At 41.9% G+C, this 19,943-nt stretch overlaps 1 protein-coding gene across 3 annotated transcripts; it reads right to left on the reverse strand.

The window, feature by feature from the left end:
* On the reverse strand, window positions 1-10,169 carry LOC133907000 (serine/threonine-protein kinase BLUS1-like). 3 transcript variants are annotated; one of them, XM_062348969.1, is made up of 22 exons: window positions 9,723-10,166; window positions 7,146-7,400; window positions 6,927-7,051; window positions 6,784-6,828; window positions 6,419-6,500; window positions 6,040-6,108; window positions 5,751-5,921; window positions 5,612-5,677; window positions 4,700-4,768; window positions 4,536-4,604; window positions 4,259-4,317; window positions 3,817-4,077; window positions 3,117-3,259; window positions 2,796-2,887; window positions 2,641-2,685; window positions 2,497-2,556; window positions 1,840-1,941; window positions 1,692-1,743; window positions 1,560-1,612; window positions 1,379-1,443; window positions 735-786; window positions 1-610 (listed from the first exon to the last, which is right to left on the reverse strand). In XM_062348969.1, the coding sequence occupies exons 1-22, from the start codon at window positions 9,933-9,935 to the stop codon at window positions 533-535; spliced, it is 2,226 nt and encodes a 741-aa protein (XP_062204953.1). In that variant the 5' UTR covers window positions 9,936-10,166; the 3' UTR covers window positions 1-532. The 3 variants fall into 3 exon arrangements, with proteins under 3 accessions (XP_062204953.1, XP_062204955.1, XP_062204954.1); XM_062348971.1 differs by lacking the exon at window positions 9,723-10,166 and adding an exon at window positions 8,336-9,688; XM_062348970.1 differs by lacking the exon at window positions 6,784-6,828 and having other exon boundaries at window positions 9,723-10,169.
* Window positions 10,170-19,943: the final 9,774 nt, after the last annotated feature.

The raw sequence follows: 19,943 nt of genomic DNA on the forward strand, positions 1-19,943 counted from the left end.
TAGTATACAGGTACTCTTTATTAGATATGCAAACAACTCGGTTTGGAGGTTTGCAAATAGCCATGCATGGAGCAAGTCTCAACGAATGCACCAATAAGAAATATACATCCTATTGCTAGATAAAATACATTTTATTACGCAATCTTCTGCTATTCTGCATGGAGACCAACGGGTACCCTACGAACTACATAATCACAGCTATTTCAATGATAGGTAAGGCCAAAATAGTAGAATGCACCACGCCGCAATCTTGTGACCACCAAAACTATGTTGAACTAAGAGAAGAGAGGTAATTAAAAGAAAAACTGATATACACACTGATGGCAGCAGGCCAAGGGCATGACAACCTTCAAAGAGCAAATTCCATAGAGCAGCTGTAAGAGCTATTCTCTGTGGACCCGGCATATATTCCTGACTCAGCAGCCCAGATGGTTCATCAATTTCTTGTTAAAACTCCTTGCCAAAAGCATTTAACCAAACCTCAATGTAATAGCCAAGGCAGGTAACTCATATCGCATGGATCCTCCTGGTGTTATGTTTCTTCGTTGTCCTCATCCCTAATGTCTTCGATTTCTTCTCGGCAATACAATGCATTTAGCTCTTGCTGCAACTGAAAATGATGTGGGCAAAAAATCATAATCCAAATACCAGCATGGGTAAAAATTATTTTTGCTATGAACAATAGCACAGATTCCAACCTCTTGTGTTACACTAAAATGAGACGTGATACCAACCTGAACATGTTTTAGCTTAGCTGCAATTAGTTCGTCAGTCAGTGTTATCATCCTGCAGGGAGAAAAAAGTAAACATCCTTCAGTAATCCTAGCAATAAACAAGAGTGGCCCCTGTAAACAGTATGCATGTTCAAAATAACATAAATATCTAGCATTTTATAAAGGAATAAGCCTACTTCACCCCCTCAGTTATTGAGGTGTGACTACTTAACACCCTCAAGTATAAAACCAGGTATTTAGCCCCCTAAAGTATTCAAAACCATCAAAATAACCCTCTGCAGTGGTATTGAAGGTGATTTCGCTACCATGGCGCATTCCGTGGCTGATGATGTGGCAATGACCCCACATGTCAGGACTCTCTCCTCTCTTGCTCTCTATTTCTTCTTCCTTTTTACCCGATAGGCTCACCAGCAACGCGGCAACAACAATAATAGTCGGATTAGTTTAGATGAATAGTTGTCGGTTTTGGTAGCCAAAATTGTGTCCCTAAGTCAGGTACTCAACTGTACTTGCCAAAATTAAACATAGATGGTGCCACAACAACAAACTATCTGTGATATGGAGTTGTAAATTTGCCATAACTACTGTTGTGACATTAACCAGTGGAATTATTTGTAACATCATTCGTGCAGAAGCGGGCATACCTAGACTGTAATTCTGAAATTCTAACAAGTAATGATCGTTCCTTCTCAGGGTTAGCTGTATCAGCCTGGCAAAAGAATTAAAAGTCAGGTTTTAATGATAGTGAACAAAATATTAAAGGAAGCACTATGATTGGCAACTCATTCGTCGATAATTGAAATCATAAACTTGGTCAATGCTTACCACTTTATCACTCTCCAAAGTTCGAGCTTGAGAAGATATTCCAGGCTGTGCTCCTGAAGAAAAGCGCGAGTTTTAACGTTTAATCAAAGAAATAAATTGAACTTCAATAGACACAAGGGAAAATGCATTTACCATCAACTTTCTCATTCTGTTGCAAGCTACTTAGTAGGTTCATGATCAGGTCCTGATGTAAAGAGATACAATTGTATGTTAAATCTTATCAGATAATTGAACGTGTTTAGAATTCTTAAACAGGATGACATCAAAGATTCCTTCATACCTGCTGAAACATCGTCTGCTGCACAAGGTTCTCCAGGTGGGGAATTAGAATCGACGATGATACTGAGCTATTGCAGAGCTCCTTCAGTTGATTACTGTTACACTGCAACATCAACGCATTTAAAAAAACCGATAATCCAAAGTCACGCTCAATGAAATTTATAAGAAAATAGGTATTGACTCTTATGCAATATGACCAACATTGTCATATTTTATCGCACAGAAATTAATAACATCCTCATGGGATACTGGCGGTGTTCTGAAGGGTTAGGAAATATTTTATTGAAAACAACTGAACTATAAGGAACTAACAAATACTGATGGAAGTAAGAAAACAAAAGTTAATGCAGAGTGAAGGAACTCCACAAAGGCTAGAGTTTTTAGTATCCATCAACTAATATGATGTACCAAAACAGAAGAATAATCAAACTCACAAATCGATCTACAGAAGTGGTAGAAGGGTAATAATTAGTAGGTTCCAGAATCAATGTATTCCATATTGGTACTTCTAAGGCTCGTTTTCATTTTAAAAAATGTATATTATGCTGCACTGGAAGTATGTAGTTTTCTTTTCTCCACTAAAAAGAAGATTATTTTTCCTGCAACTTCTTAGGGATTTGAAGAGGCAATCATGAGAGAGAGAAAAAAGAAGCTATACCATCGGCTTAGCATGGATCAAGCGATCACCAACACTAGCAGATTTTCTTAGCAGTGAGCCCTGAGAAAACCAAGAGTGAACCACGAATTCATGATTGCAACATTGCGTAAATTGTAACTGTGTTCTATGTAATGACAACCTCACCTTTGGTGACCTGAGAGAGAGACTACTGACTGGAACTTCCTGGACCTGGAAAGTAGAGATTTATTGATTTGTTCAATTTTCCCTCCTGAGGAAATTCTACTCAATTTAAGTTATGTTAAGTTTAATTGTATCCACCATCCAACCAATACACGTACCTTTGCAAGATCGATATTCTCAGATGTCACGGAAAAGCGGCCTTTAATCTCCACATTTTGTTTTGACTTGTTGCCTAATGAATCTACATAACCTACAATGAGCAAAAGAAATTACTCGAGTCCCTTCATCCACAAAACACATAATGCTTCCAAAATAGAATTAATGTTCAAAGACCACACTACATATAAACAGCAGATATATATGGAAAAGCTTACATATGCTGCCACTCTACAGCAGTGCCAGACTGCCTGTACATGTTTTCTATGTACACTAGCGAAAACAGTGAACATTTGCAGTGGTAATTAGATAGACGCTCGCACCTCCTGAAGATCGAATAGGAGCTGAAAGACTATTTGCAGAAGCACGAGTTGGCAGTGACAGTGGACCACTAAGATTTGCTGTTTTTCTCATATCACTTCTTTGTTTGTGAGATATCATTTGAACAGCTGCATCCCTGTCAAGCCTGTCATACCAAACAATAATAATAAAATGAACCTTGAAGCATTGGACATAACGCTTAATGCTCCAATAACCATGGTTAATGCTTTCGTCCTCAGAAATCAAAATGCGATAGTAGTATTATATTCTTCAAGAAGTATGTTTGTTCTACAAACAAATATTTGCAGTACTATAAGAAATCTAATACAAAAAGGAACGGCTACACCCAGATATATAACTAATTCAGAAATAAAAAGAGCAGTCATAATTAGTGAGAATGTAAACAAATTAACTGGACTTCCCACTTTATCTGCTGTTCATTCACAAAAATAGAGTTTAAATTTACAAAAGTACGGTTTAATTAACCTAATACCGTGTACATTATAATAAGTAAAATGATCACATGTCAGAACTAAACAAAGTTGCTAAAATTATTAGGTGGCTAGCATTCCTTTGGAAAGTCACTCCATTCAGTCATTGAGCACTATGCACAACAGAATGAAAATAACAACGTAAAAGTGCTCTTAAAGAATAAAAAAACTCAGAGCAGAACACTAAGAAGAATCAATGTAGATAATGGACCTCTCGAAACCGTGGCCCCTTTCAGCTGTTGAGCTATTGTTCCCACCAGAAGTCTGTTGTCTCTGCCCAACATCACTTGTCCAACGATTCAACTCCGGATCCTGTTTTGATGTAGAGGGCAGTGAATCATTCTCTATTCTGTTGTTTTCATATCCATCAGTCGTCCTTTTACAGTCGGCGTCGCTAACATCAAAATCAAAAGCTTCATTTGTACTAGGGTCTTTTCCATCTGAATTTACTTTGGTACCAAAGGTTTGCTCCCTGAAACATATCAAAAGAATACACATTTCACTACCAATGCTGTAATGTAAAACAGTATAATAACAAGGATTAGGGCTACTGATCGTTTCCTATCTCTATCATCCTACTCAAGTTCATTGAATAGGATCAGAATTTTCAGAGCTATCCATCACAAGAAGATGCTAAACACTATTTGCTTGACCTGGAGCTTTTTTCATTTGCAGATGATGACTTTCCTAAATGGTTCCTAGAAGGTGACTCCTGTTGAACGAACAAAAAGTGAGTTAAATACAAAATATCCATTATGCCTTTTTCTTCACCATAACAAAATTACAACTTAGAAACAAGGTTAGTACATGACTTTAAGCAACTCTGAGACACTTTTTGCATCGATTCACTTGGAAGTAATGTTCAAGCTTTCTAGTGATAATTATCAAAGAACTTCCCTGTGAAAGATAACAATCAAGAATCTACCAGACCTTTTCAACTTCAATGTTTCTTGCACTGTCATCATCTTCTTTTATTTCTGGTGGCTCATCATCACGAATCTGGAAATTTAGACAGCTTAATGATAATGTTGAATTGAAGGTAGAATGGAAAAGAAGTTCATACTGGAAAGAGGGAATATGAGTAAAAGTTTTACCAGTGATGCTTGAGCCTTGAGATCCTCGATGTCAAAGTTCCACGCACTAACACCTCGTTGGTATTCACTCTGTTTGATAAAAGATCAAGTGTGTTTAAGTTCACCCAAAGATGACAATCCCATTAAACGAGTAAGACAAAAATTGAAGTTCCCTTGAGTTATTTCTTTTTCACCTTTTCTTTCATGAATCCATGATAAGCAGCCATTAAACAAGATGCAACATTTACCCAAATTGAACAGCAAAAAGAAAATGATGCAAATACACGAGACATGGCTATTGATGGAACACAATATAGGGGCAATTAGTCAGCGTTACGCAGATGTATGAAGATTGAACCAGATAAGTGAACAATATGAGGGAAAAGAGGAACTTAAAAAGATTTCCTTGATGTTCTAAGTTCCTAATTTTCCTAGTCATTGCCCATTTCAACGTTAACAGTCAACTTGTGACCACTATTTGGTCATGATACTTAACAAATTACATGGTATATATTAGACAGGTACTGTTATGAGCAAATATTTTGTTATACTGTACCCAAATTTTTACTGTCTATCATTCGATTGATAACTGGTCATCAACATTACCAGTTAATAACAAAAATCTGTCCAACCACAACTATCACATCCAAAATGCCATGTCTATACAATGAACTTAATGCTAGATATGACTTCACGGGCATGTTAACAACGCAGCTTTGGATGAATCCTGATTACTAAATACGATTGTATAATGACAAAGAAGCAGGCATGCCAAATGAAATGGAGAACATTAAAGAAATAACTCTAATCTCACCAGTTCAAAGCATCACTGTAATGCTGAACTATTCTAATAACTGGAAATAGAATAGTAACTTACAAAGTAAAGAACTATACAGGAGCACAGAACATAAAAATGAAGTGTATGTCACAAACCAGAGAGAGCGCTTCCTGTTCAGAAGAAGGCATCTTCTTCAAAGCCAACTGTGCTGCATCTTTAAGCTGAAGGTATACAGAAACTTCAGCTACATTTTTCCATGATCAGGAAGGGAGGGGGAGGGGGGAGGCAGCATACCTGGAGAGCCTTTACACGGTCCCAGAGAGGAGGCAAATCAGTTAAGATACTCTTCATAGTCAATTCTGGAGGCTTTGCATTTTTGAAAAATGAATGCTTCAGCAACTTCTCAGCTGTTGGCCTCTTTGTTTGATCTTTGACCAAACACATTGCAACCATCTCTTTAAATGACTGATCACAACTGAAAATGCCTACTTAGAAAGGTAAACACCCTAGAACAAAATCTACAGTAGTTAACAACCACATAAATGGTTGATATCTGATAAACAGCTGAAAGGATCAGTACTACCTTTGAGAATCTTCTGTCACGATCATAGTCAAGACCAGGTGGTGCATTCTGGAGGGTCATGAGAAGAACCTGCAGCGCCAAAGTACATATTTAATATCGGGATGGTCTGCGTTGATAGGTTGCCCAAATTAATGGTACACATCTAGGGAATCACTAAGTGTATGATTACGGGCTGGGTGGGTCGTATAGGATCAAGAGGCAACTGGTAATAATATTTATAACTATAGGGAACCGTGGAAGACATATTTGCAACAATCCACGGAGCATTTGAAATATTTGTTAGAACACTTATTAATGCAACAGTACACCAGCAGAACACCCAAAACAGAAAATCCACATAATAGGGAACTACATTATTCTGCATGGTCAGAAGCATTACCTTCATAGGGGGGTATTTTGAAAATGGAGCATGGCCATGTGCTAGTTCAAGTGCAGTGATTCCAAATGACCATATGTCGGCCCTGCACAAAGATGAGATGGGCCATGAATTAGAAAACAACAGCACAATGGCTCTTTCCGAGTAAAAAGAAAAGGCCAAACATAAAAGTCACTAACGAAAGAAAACAAAATATCCATCAAGACTCTGTCCAGGAGAAAAAGGAAAGGGGGGCAGATATGAAGCAATTCAGGGTGAATACATGGTGACTTTCGACATCAATCAAAAGAAAAACATGGTTTTTCAGGATGCATCCAGGCATGTGTTAACCTAAAAAAATTGTACAAATATATACACAATTAACATACTTGAAATTATATCCAGTGCCAGGCTGGAGCACTTCTGGAGCCATCCTAGACAGAAAATTGGAGCAAAAAAAACATAACATTCGCAAATTATATAAAATGTTTATTCAATACAAAAGCAGCAGAAAATTTGATTAAGCAGTTACCAGCATGGTGTTCCCACAAACGTATTCCTAGATCTCTGCCTATCACCTCTATCAAACATGCAAGCAGAAACACCAAAGTCCCCAAGCTTCACAACACCAGCATTATCAATAAGGATATTACCAGCCTGCATAGTACCAAATGGAGTAAAAATATAGAGCAATTACAAAATACATCAAATGAGAACAGTATTTACACACAAATTTTCTACTGAAGCCAACCTTGACATCACGATGGATTTGACCTTGCCTGTGAAGGTAATCCAGAGCCTTAAGTGTTTCCTTTAGAATGGAGCCAATGACAGGCTCCTCGAAACCATCAGGGTATGCAATCTTCATTAAGTGTAGACACGATCCTTCTGTCATGAATGGCATTATCACCCAAAGGCTGTGCTCCACGACAAATGAGCAATAAGCCCTGATAACATTAGGGTGATCTATCAAGCTCATTATTTGAGCTTCCCTTTGTATTCCGTCCTACAGACAATGTACAGTAGTAAGAACTTAATCCATTTATGTCTTTCAGAAGAAAAAGAGAAACAAGAGTCAGCAAGATATCGACACCAAGCAGTGAAGGCATCTCACAATCGTTTAGCCTTACAAAAGTTTTCACAACTTTATTATTCCAAAAGCTAGTAGCCTCGTTGCTTAGGCTTTACTATGGATTAGAAATAATTTTCTATAAGCCACTTCAAAGCTATGTTACAATTACAGTGTCATAGCCAAAGTTTTAAAAACAAACTTAAAAACGCCAATCTCGAATTCTCGAACCTACCACAACTTGCTTGGGACAAAAGGCTTTGGTGTTATTGTTGCCGTTGCCGCTGTTGTTATTATAAAAATGCCGATCTGAAACAACCCTTCGCTCTTTCGTGAAACTTTTGGATGACTATTTAGATATTGTTCCAAAAGTTTTTCCTAGCCTAGCAATTCTAGATAGGAGCCAGGTGCTTAGGATGCATCCCAAGCTTGAACTGAAAACCAATTTTGGCAACATCAAACCAAAAGGAGAATATCATATATAGTCCAGAAAGAGCCAAAACAAGCTTGCCTACCTAGGTCACTTATGCATGGGAGTAACTTACTAATGCAGCTTAGCTACCAATCCTTAGAAAGAAGGAACAAAACACTTATCTGCCATCCCCGAGGAGTCGTTAACTACTATTAGTACAAACCACGCCTTTTGTCCCAATCAAGTTGGGGCAAAGATGAAACTCAACAAAAGTAAAAAAAGAGAGGATATAATACAAAAGATAAAAAATAATAATAATATGTGTACACTTAAAAAAAAAAAAACCTACTCAAATGAGACTGGCAAACCCTATTAATCAAAGAAACTAAAACACTCCACCAAAACAAACATGGAGAATTATGTGGCGCACTATTGCTGGACTGTGATTTGCGAGTGATACCATGAAGTGGCTGGCTTCCATTAGTGTAGGCAGCAGGCCAATCATGGGTGCTGGCCAAGCAATGGGCCAGTCGATGGAATGTTAAGAAAAAATGCACAGTTGTATTAGTAAAAAGATCAAGTCCATCTAATTTTGTAGTGAATAAATAACTAAAAATAGAAGACAGTGGCATTGATACAAGAGGTGTTTTGTGAGGGACATTTATAACTTTTGTATTTTCAAAGGAATTTTATTATTAGACGTCTTTCAAGTGGCAAATATAGAGTATTCTCTTTTCTTTTAGGAAGAGGTGAAACAGTGTGATCTGCAATGAAAGATGTGGACGGAAGAAAACTAGAAAGTGTATGCTTAAACAAACATCCGGTTAGAACTAAAAGACCCAGCCTCAACCATGGAGCATGACATTCCAATCATTGAGTAGATTGATCGATGATGGATATCATGTTAGCTTACCATCTTCAGTTCATAATATCAATAAAATCATACATGATGAAAAGATAACATGATCACGAACTGTACTGCCTACAAAGTGCCCACAGTCCAATTTACAGTGCAGAAAATGAACCCATGTAAACATACCAGAAACTAAAGAAACAGTTTATTAGAATGGAGCCAACCACTCAAAAAGGACGAATGGCAAGAACCGGATAACAAACAGTGAGGTGTGCCTCTACAAAAAGGAGATTGATTATTCATTAAATCCAAGAAAATTCAGAGGCTGTAATTTTTATGTGGTCTATCTAGGACTGATAAACTTGTGCGTATCTCATTGACCTGCGCATGCCGACATGCATACCCGCAGCTTGCCCCGATGCAGATACACATAGAAGCACAAACACAAGCCGCATCCTGAAGTGTGTACACAAGCATAATTTCCTTCCTCTCCCCTCCCGCCAGGTTTGGTACCCAGCAACGCTGGGATGGTAGTACCCAACCTTGCAAGCCATTGGCCATCCCGTCTATACATCCGCGAAGTAAAAAAGTTCTCCATGGCGATTGACAGAATATTTAACTCGCCGTCTCAACCAGCCGCACCACAAATATATCATGTAAAGTAATAACTGCGCTAAAAAAACTAAAATGCAGGTACATACACGACTCAATTGATCGTTTCAACTTAGCCTTAGACTAAGCAACGACTAATAGCAGACCAAATAAATGCGAAGCTGCTACCAACGTAATGTCAAAACAAGCGCAGATTGATCTGGTAGGACGTTACACAGATCAAAATTCCGCCCGAAATTGCCAGGTTACCAAATCAACAAATATCCACTTCAATCGACCGACGGATCTCTCGCTAGATCAAACAGCAGATGGCACCCGCAACCTGACCACCACCGAAACCCAACGAATTGGAGCAGGGGGAAGAGACGCAACAGGTGCTCACGATGTTGTTATTGAGCTGATCGAGATCCAGGGACTTGACGGCCACGACCTCGTCCCTGGGCACGAAGACCGCGCGGTACACGACGGCGTGCGCGCCGTACCCCACCTCCTCCAGCAGCCGGTAGTCGCCGGGATTCACCGTGAACGACGGCGGCGCAGCTGCAGCCCCCGCCCCCGCTGCTGCGGACCGCTTGACGCTCCCATTCCTCCCCATGCACCCCCCCCCCCCCCCGCGCCGGATGCAGCACCGCACCGCGTTCTTCCCGGGCGATCGACGGAGCTAGCCCACCCGGCCGCCGCCGCCGCCTGTGACCCGGCCGTTGACCAGTGTCTCGAGCAGTCGCGTGTGCGCGGAGGGAGAGAGAGAAAGAGAGGAGAGAGAGAGAAGGGGAGAAGAAGAGGAGATAGCAAACGGAAGGACGCTTGGGAAACGAGATCGTAAAAGGGCGGAAATTAATTTTTTCGGCGGTGACGTGGCTGGGGCGACCGGGCGAGGGGAGCGGTGCGCGGCGGCGATGTGGGGGGAGGCCTTCCCGGTGGGTGTGAGACTATGACGTGCGGGACCGCAACGCGTGGGGTCCGGTTGCCAGCCGAAGCACGTGGCGGTGACCGCGAGGGAGCGGCGTGCGGCCGACTGCCGGGTAAATCTCCGCCTCCCGATGGTGGGATCCGGATGGGATTGTCTGCGCGGAGCAGTGACTGTACGACTTGTCAGCGTGACTCACCACGACTTGGCAATTTGGGAAAGGGAATGTTTCTTGTGCTTGGTAAACCAGGATTATTTATCAATAAGAGGGCAAAGAATGACGAAAACTGCAAGCTTTGGTGAGACTTTTGGACACCTTTTTATCTATTACGAAAATGACTCGACAGGCAACAGGTGAAACAAATGCTTTGGACCGTCAGATATAGCAGAGTTGATTAATATATTGAATATTGATATCAGATGGAATGGCTGTATCGACAGTATTGCAAATGGTTCATGTACTAGTAATTTAGCTATATCAATTTCTCCATTAGTGTGTTTTGTATCCATATGTAATGTCTTGTGTGATTGTATCAATCTGTAGTGTCTTCTTAAACAATGTACTATTTACACGTTATTATCGTTAGCATCAAAATTCTTCTGGATACTACCAGCATTTTGAGTTACTCATTTTGGTTTGCTTGTTGCTTGAAGAAATGTTGTAGTTCTTCTCTTTGTTTTCAAGTTGTAATGAGTACTTAGTCATTATCAAGAACTAATTATTCACGCCATACTTTTCCTAATATTCCAGCAATTTCAACAAACAAACAGAAAGATCCTTCATAAAACAGCTACGCCGAGACGATTCTCTTAGCCATCAGATACGAAAATGACTTCAGCATCACCGGTACTATACTCTAATAGGGCCAGCAATTTCTTTAGTGAAGTACAAGCGCTACAAGTAGCACACGCACCCTGCTACCATTTGGCCCGGGCCAAGCCAACAGAAACACGCCGCGCCTCATCTGCCAGAGAGAATCTGCATGCGCAGTCCCGGGCCCTGCGGCCGCGCGTCCTGTTCGCCCCGCGCTGCAACCTGCCAAGCGGCGGGGCGGCTAGCTAGCCGCGTGCGGCCGGTACCACGGCCGAGGACGTACGCGCGTACGAACACGAGCCGATCGAGCGGGGGGCTCGGGTGGGGGCGCACGCTGCCCTCGTTGCTCCGCGCCCCAGGCCACCATCCGCTCGGCCCGCTCTTAGCCCCGTGGTGCCCGCTGCCGAGCCGTGCGCTCGTGCCCGTGCTCGTGCTCGGCTGGCGAAAAACCGACGGAGCCGAGGCCTTTCGGCGCTTGTGACCGCGCGGCACCGTGGGTTTTGGGCGTGGGCGTGGGCGCGGGCTTGGGCGCGCACGCGAACGGCGCGGTGGGGTGCGGACGGGACGGGGGGGCCTGTGTGCCGTGGGGTCGCGCCGCGCGGGCGATGGGCTCCCTCCCTCCCTACCTGCTCCCGTGGAGGGGGTGCGCCCATGTGCGGGGGACGCTAGGCTTTTTGCGTGGGTGCGGAGAATAATTGCGTAGGCTCCGTGTCTACGTGGGTGGTGCGCCGGCCGGCCGACCAGTGGGCTGGTTGGGTGGGGCTGACCCGTTGCCTGTTGAGGGGGCTTTATCGAACGGAAGTTAGGAAAATTTTACGAGATCTCTATCGAAAGATTCCTATTAGATTTTTACCTACGTTGTTCGTCCTTACTTGATTAAACAATTGATATATGTAGCTGAGAGAAAATAGAAGTACACGTGATATATATAAGAAAGAGTTTTTACGTGAGATCAGATTCTGTAGAATTTTCTTCTGAATGAAATAGAGTGTTGTGTGATTTTTTTTAAAGAGGGCAGGGAGTGCTGGGGCATACTCGCTAAGAAACAAGGTGGCCACCGGATTGGAGCTCAGGTGGCGTCAGCTCTCAACGGAGTGCTTTACTAAACAAGCCGACGCTCAACGGCTCAAGGAGTGGTTGCAAGATTTGGCCTACTATTACATCATGCATGCCTCCCGTATAAGCGAAGAGATTGTGAATAAGTGCACACGGCTAGCTTGTCTTATAATTCATCCACAGTTTTTTGGGTAGTTTAGAAAAGGATGTGGTAAGGTCAAACAGTCATATAAACTTATTTAGAGAACAAAATAATCATAGAAACATGGAGGATGTAATCCGTTCTGTTTTGTATGGCTTTGACGTCTGTGTTCTGCCAGGAGGTTGGTCAAGACATGTATTCATGGGCCACGGTATTGATTTTTTTTCTTCTCAAAGGGAATATTGATTTTTTGGACCTCGATGTTTTACCAGATAGTCGTACTTTGTTGGTCCGGAGCAACTGGAGTACCAGCTATTCTTTTCCTCTTTTGACATGACTTCCAGCCATATATTCTGAAGGTGCGAAATTCTTGTGTCATTGCAGAAATTTCACAATCTAGTTTGTCCACTTGCTTTGTAGCGCCTGTCCTAAATTATACCCCTTCTGTTCGTAAATACATTACGTTTTCAACATTTTCACGGTCTCTGATATGCATTTCTGACCATTACTTAATTCATATACGAAAGGATAGTAAACAATCTGTAGAATTATTATATTATGAAATAATTTTCATCACAAATCCAATGATACTGTTTCCACATGACCATCCATAATGTTCGTTTCAAATTACTGCTAAAATTTAGAGATATTAATAGACACTTTAGTCAAAACTATTCTCTCGATATAACCGACTTATCATCTTATGGTGTTTCCGCTGTAGAAATGGCTTGCCAAAAAGATGATCGCATTAGAAGGGCTTTCCTTTGGAAGGGAAAGCCCAAAAAAAGGTTGCCAGGGCACATTCTCTGTTAAATTAGAGCACCAAAGCGAGGCTAAAAGAGCTAGAAGGTCTAGGTATTTTGGAGCTGAAAAAAATTGCAAGAGCTCTGAGAGTCAGATGGTTATGGTACCAATGGATAGACGCGCAACGACCATGGGCATAGCTTCAAGTGTCGTGTACAAAACAAACATAGACTTTTTCATGGTGTCCATAGTAGTCACTATCGGACATGGCGAGAAGACAAAGTTTTGGTATGATAGTTGGGTTGATGGATTTGCTCTAAAAGTAATTGTACCAGATTTGTTCAAGCTTGCAAAGAGAAGGTATAGATCTGTTAAGAAAGAATTGTAGGGTGACAATTGGATTTTGAGTCTGAGCAACTTAACAACTCACGAGGAATTCGCACAATTCATTGACTTATGGAGCATGTTGCAGCGGGTGGAGCGTGACCAAGCTCTGGAGAATCAAATCAGTTGAAAATGGACACCGGATGGGGTGTATACCACAAAAGCGCATACAAAATCTAATTCATAGGGGCAGTCAAGAGACTACAAACACATCATATTTAGACGGTCAAGACAGAGACAAAGTGCAAAATATTTGCCTGGTTGGCGATACAGGAGAAGATTCTTATTGTAGAAAATTTGAAGAAAAGGGGATGTATAGATGATCAAAATGACCGCTATTGCAAATTGTGCGCCATTTTGTAGGAAAATACTAAGCATCTTTTGAAGGACTGTACATTTTCGCGTCAAGTATGGCAACAGCTTACGCAGTGGTGCAGTTGGGACAATGTGCTGAGCTAAATGAGTTTTTCAATATCCAATCATGGTGGCGGAAAGCAAGATGCAAAATTAACTAAGAGAGCCGCAAGGACTTCAATAGAGGAGTTATATATTTTTTTGGTGGAATATTTGGAAGAGAGAAATTGGCAAGTATTCCAAGGCCAAAGTCTGAATGAGGTCTCAATTGCTCAAAAAATAAAATAGTACATCGACGAAGAAACCGAACGTGACAGCTGTCTTAGTCCGATATCTTTCTCTTGGTAGTAGGTTTATACCATTTTTCTTTGTTATCGAAGGGTTCGGCCTTCAAGTCATTTATGGAGCCCTTGTCGTATTCGCTCCCTTTTTGCTAATGTCTGATTAAGAGTCAGTCGAACTCTTTGTATTTCGTTTTCTTCTCCTCTATCAATATATTCTCTTTGTATTTCGTTTTCTCCTCTTCTATCAATATAATATATTCAGCAACTCTCTTATCGTCTTTTCAGAAAAAAAATTTAGAGAGATTTAACTGCACACTTAAATAAACACACATTTAAGAAGAGAGGGGGTACATTACGAAGTGAAAGCAACATTGCGAGTCTTAACTAAGAAGTACTCTGGGATATAGAGCAGTGAGTGGTACTAAATCGTCGCCATCAACAATGTCGATTTATCCGTACATCTCGGATAAGTAGTACCTAAGATCATCTCCCGTACGATCTTAAGGATTCTTTTGATGAAATCTAGGGAAGTGTTTGTACCTGTGCTCTCGTAATTTGTCTGCAAACGCTGTACACCTTCCATGTACGAGCAGTGCGTGTGATACAAAGCGTTTCCAATCTAAGGAAAAAAAAACTAGCTCCTTTGTTCAGGTCACTTCGAAGCTTCGCACTATGCAGCATTGCAAACGCATGAACTGACGTCTTGGCGGCATTATCTGCCAAGACGTACGTTAAGCCATTCGTTATCAGGCTAGCTAATCCCAGATGACGAAACTGTCGACGACTGCACCCTTGTGAGCTGCATCCCGTGATCGATCAGGTCGTGTTGGCCAGTATATACACATAGTGCCCATATCGCTCTCGTGATCACGACAGCGTGCATTAGCGCATAACACATCGCTGTCATCGTGATTACAGTTTTGAAAGACGGGTCTCCTGGATCTATAAACTGGTCTCTGAAAGTAGTTGGAGCTTGGAATTGGAAGCATGCACTTCATTCCTTCAGCACAGTACTTATGACCAGAGAGAATATGCGTGGATATTCGTGTCCCGTCTTATATGTACGTCTTGTCATGTCCTCGCGTGCATTACGTGACTCAACGTGTCTGTATTACCGGTTGATAGATCAGCAGGAGAAATTTGTGGGCAAGATCACCGTCATCTACAGTCGGCAGCGAGCAAGGGGGCTGCCTGCATTGGCATTCTTGACACGTAAAATGCGACAGAATATTATCGGAAGATTTGGCGATCTCTTGTTGAAAAGCAGATCACGGCGATCTTTGTTCGTTGGCTCCGTCCTGCAGTACAACTTGCAAAAGCGGGTTCCACCGTATCTAGTCGTACTCGAATCCTCAAGCCGATGAAGGCTTCCAGGAGTCAGATTCATAGAGATGGATTCGTATTGTACCATATATTCCTCCGTCATCCTACAGCGACCGGTCTGGATATATACGGACTTAGCTTTATGTCCTCATCAAGCGCCTATAATTTGACTGCCGTTTCACGCTTATTTTAAGTTACTCCTAAGTTGATAGGAGGCGCCGATCGATTAGGTCATGAAGGTATGACTTCGGCACAATCATGTTGCAACTTGCAACATCACGGACTTGGTAAACAACAAAGAACAAAGTGCAACTTCTGACTTCCTTACTAGTATTTTGTCAAATATATATATAACTATTTTATAAATATCAATACTCGTACCGAGTTTAGAACTCGAATCCAAATAGACAGGTTGGTCGAAAAACAATAACCAACCATGGTGGTAAATACAACCACCACTAATACGCATGTCACAGTTGATGATAAACTCACTGGCATACGAAGTGTTGGGTAACGACTAGTTGGGTCGACGACTTGCATTGCATGGTTCCGTTGGCGTTGACACGTCTTTCAATTTTGTGCCGAGAAGTTGGGCTGAAACGAAGGAAAAGGCCGAAGACTATGTGTCGGCCCACCATAAGCAGCCTAGTTACACGATGCATCAAGTCTAAGCTAATGGGCTAGCCCATCTTCAATCCACGCACGATGCAGCTGGCTCCTTTTTCTTCAGGGGTTTAGAGATTTTTATTGCCCAGAGCCGCTCTAAGGCATTTCACGAGGTCAGATGAACACGAAGCGAGCGGCGGCAGCTTCTTCGTGGGGCGATCCGACGGTGCTAGATAGCAGTTCCGCAGATCGCGCTGTGGATCGGTGACGTGGCAAGCGTTCTTCCTCTCGCCCACTAATCTCTACCATATATTCTCTTTATTTCGTTCCTTTTCTTATTCATCTCTCCGTTTTTATTATCTTTATTTTTTCTTATTTACAACATTTTTACTTCGAAGAGATTTGTGAAGATAAATGAGAGAGAATCCTGTTCTGAACGGAATGACCTTAAAAATCCATTTATGACAAATCATGAAGAAAAATTGTTGGAACATTGTAAGGAATGAAAATTCCTTTGTGAAGGAATTCTGAACATCGACAGAAAACCGTTGGAGAGAGTCTAAAGGTATTGTTTTGATTGAAGCTCCAGCTCGCCCCGCTAAAAAAAGGCATTGATCATGTCCGCTGTCCTGTTTGGATGTACACCAACATTCAGCTGCTCACGCCCGTGCACCCACCCACAGCAGGCGAAAGTACGAACGGGCAAATCGTCCGTTAAAATTTTGACTCACCAACATTAGAGGAGGCTGGTGTGGGCTCAATCCAAACGTGCCCTAAATTTCGGCCTGTTCAAAATTTGAACCTGCGTTCCGCGCTGGTGGAACCCGCCAATAAAAAGCAGGGGATTGGGGCGAAGCACTCATCCCCAAGTGTCCCAGACCCGTTGCGCCTGAGAGAGAGAGGGAGAAAAAGAGAGGTGAAGGAGAGAGCGTTAGCGTTCGAGGATCCGGAGCTGGAGGTCGTTGTCCAATCCTTCGACAACATCGACTGTCATGCACTGACTTTTCCCCGCCCATGGCTGGATCTGCCTCGCTCTTCTTGACTCGCCCGCCTCGCCGCACTGGGGTGTAGAGCTCGCTCGCATCCACGATGCCTGGTCGTTAAACATTACGACGCCGATGTATTCCTGCTATTGAAGAATGCCGCTTGGATAGTTCGTGGGCTAATCAACAGCTCAACACGTTCGAGATCGAGCGGATGGTGCCGAAGAGCTGGTTGCTGAAGTTGTTCACGCGGAGCCGGGCCACCCCCTCGATCTCGAACACCTTGTTAAGGCAGCGCCCAATTCATGTGGCATTCTTCAGCAGCAGGAGCACATCAGCGTCGTAGCGGTTGGCGATCAAGCGGGGTAGAAGGTCGTCGTGGATGCTGACGACCTCCGCACCCAGTACAGTGAGGTGGGCGACTTGAGGAACAGTAGTTGGTGGTTCCAAGTTTGCAATGAGGTTTCCTACTTTCAATTGGCGCCCAAAAAATCTACATAGATGCATGTACTTATCGCGCATTGCCATCGTTTTTTAGGTTCTAGACTCTGGTGGTTCCAAGTTTGCAGTGAGGTTTCCTACTTTCAACTGGCGCCCGAAATTGTTAGTGTTCGTTCTGCAAGGATCAACACAAGGTAATGTCGGGTATTTTTCCTCCTGTGTAATTTGATTTATCGTTTCAATCCTTGGGTACCTTTCTAGGAACATCTGATGTTCTGGTTACTACTAATAGTGTTTACAATTACTTTATCATTACATGTCTGCACCATAATATATGGGATCAAAGCAGTGCCAGCATACTGATTACTCTGTTGCTGTTTTGGTCATCTCCTAATGTGCTACACATAAAAATAAGCATACAAGCATCGATACCAAAATAATACACAAGAGCAAGAAAATACAGAGACAAATGATTTATTACTGAAGTTCGGATATCCACTGATATCCTACACCTCTGTTGAGGAAGCTCGATCACACTTGAGCTAGGTTTTTTCAACCATTTTTCTCACGAGGTTGCACACATGCACTACTCGTCTTCACTATAACAAACTCTTCCTCCACTCAGTAGATGGTGAGTTCCGTAACCACTTCCGGACCTACTCACAATCATCACTTGAGGAGATCGCCGACAATCCACCACCGAGCCATCTAGAAGACGGTGGTCTCCAAGAGTAACAAACTCCTGAACTCGTGCACGATCAACTCCGAGTGCTCAAACACACGCAACTAATGCAACACGTGCGAGCAACCCAAGCTCCATACACCTCACTCTATCCTCACTAAGCCACAAATGTTTTATTCTTATAAATTCTTGATAGAGAGGGGTGGGCAACACTCAAAGGTGGAACACCAAGTTCTTACACCTCTCACAAGCACCACAAAAGCAGCAAAAACCACTTCAAAGCACTGACCCCACGCAAAAAGGCAAAGAGGTATTTATACACCACTCTGAAAAACTAGCTGTTACAGTCATTCTGGCATAAACCAAAACTTTCAGTCCAAAACCGGAATTTCTGGTTTCAAGAGAAAACCAAAATCAAGAGCTTCCTTCCGGGTTGCACCCAGAACGACTGACTAATTCGGAACTTCCGATCCAAAACCAGAACTTTCGAGTTCAGCACAACTGATACTCTGAAAACAGCGATAACTTTTGATCCTGATGTCTGATTTCGATGATTTTAGACTCTATGAAAAGCTTATTCAGAGAGCTACATGTCCCTAATGAACTAATGATCTCAACCACATTGGATCAAAACTAGGAGCTTCTTATGGCCTCACACGGTCTATTGGCGCAAAGTCTCCACTTGCCCTTCACCATCATATTTGTCCTTCGGCGCCAAACCCTTTGCTTTCCCTTCACAACCGGATGGTCCATCGCAGTCGAGCATCGCTTGCCCTTCATCGTATTATCATAGACAATCACTTTGTATCCTGCATCTTCAATCTATTCACCTTGTCATTTTGATCATCACTCGATCTCCGGAAGCTCTCTTGATAGCTTCCCATGCACCAAGTATAGGAGTCTTCACTTTTTGCGTCATCTTTATTTGGTTCACTATCAAGGCATGAACTGCAAGTATCAAACATATAAGTTGTTTATTAAGTTTGTCTTGATCTTACTCTTCCAACTTGGCATATTGAATATGTCAATTCAACTCATGCCTTCTTATGGAATCTAACCCCAACTCACTCTCAAGTACAAAGCACATGAGTTAGTTCATAAAACCTAATTGATAACTTTATTATACCTTAAGTCACTTTATCTTCACAAGTGACTTGACCTTCACTCTTTATTGTCAATTTTCTTAAGTTTCTCTTTCATCTCATGAGCATCACTTAGAGCTCATTTATCTTGATGTATCTATCTTGGTCACATGGCATTCCTCAATGAATCTATGCTCAATCTTTCATACATCACCTATAAAATAACTTACTAACAATTCTCAACATAATTGTTAGTCCATATGTATTATTATTAATTACCAAAATCACACTTAGAGGCTAGATAAACCTTCACTATAAAGATCACATCATAATGATTTAGGCAACCATTCGATAAAATCCAAACTTACAATGCAGAGAGGGAACATGTAGAGGCTCCAAAAGACCAGGCATATTCAAATGTTCTACTTTGGCTTGCTGGCATATGACAAAAGATTGCACATACTGCCGAACTGATTCCTTAAAGTTCACATTGATATCCATATTGTAATACGAATCTGAATTCGAATATCCTCGAATGCGAATACAAATTAGATTATTCGAATACGAATCCACATTCGAATAGCTGTAGGTTGGTGCACCCTCACGCTCACGCGGGGCAAACTCGTGGGTGACTGTTTCCTTTGTCAAATTATTGTCTCACTCGGTTTTTGCTGGGGCAGGCGTGAGCCAAAACCAAATGTACTCATGCCCAACACAAATGGCTATGTCGTGAATAACAACTATTGGAGGCAATCGACAACGACATACAAAATGAGGTTCGAAAGGTAACAATGAGTAAAG

Source organism: Phragmites australis, chromosome 24, assembly GCF_958298935.1.
Source record: "Phragmites australis chromosome 24, lpPhrAust1.1, whole genome shotgun sequence".
NCBI lineage: Eukaryota > Viridiplantae > Streptophyta > Magnoliopsida > Poales > Poaceae > Phragmites > Phragmites australis.

Excerpts from the sequence above, each read along its gene's own strand:
- LOC133907000 (XM_062348969.1), bottom strand. The coding sequence starts at position 9,935 with ATGGGGAGGAATGGGAGCGTCAAGCGGTCCGCAGCAGCGGGGGCGGGG. Across the intron at positions 7,401-9,722 it reads ATCAGCTCAATAACAACATC|GACGGAATACAAAGGGAAGC; the intron begins GTGAGCACCTGT and ends CATTGTCTGTAG. Across the intron at positions 4,078-4,258 it reads GCAAATGAAAAAAGCTCCAG|GGAGCAAACCTTTGGTACCA; the intron begins GTCAAGCAAATA and ends GATATGTTTCAG.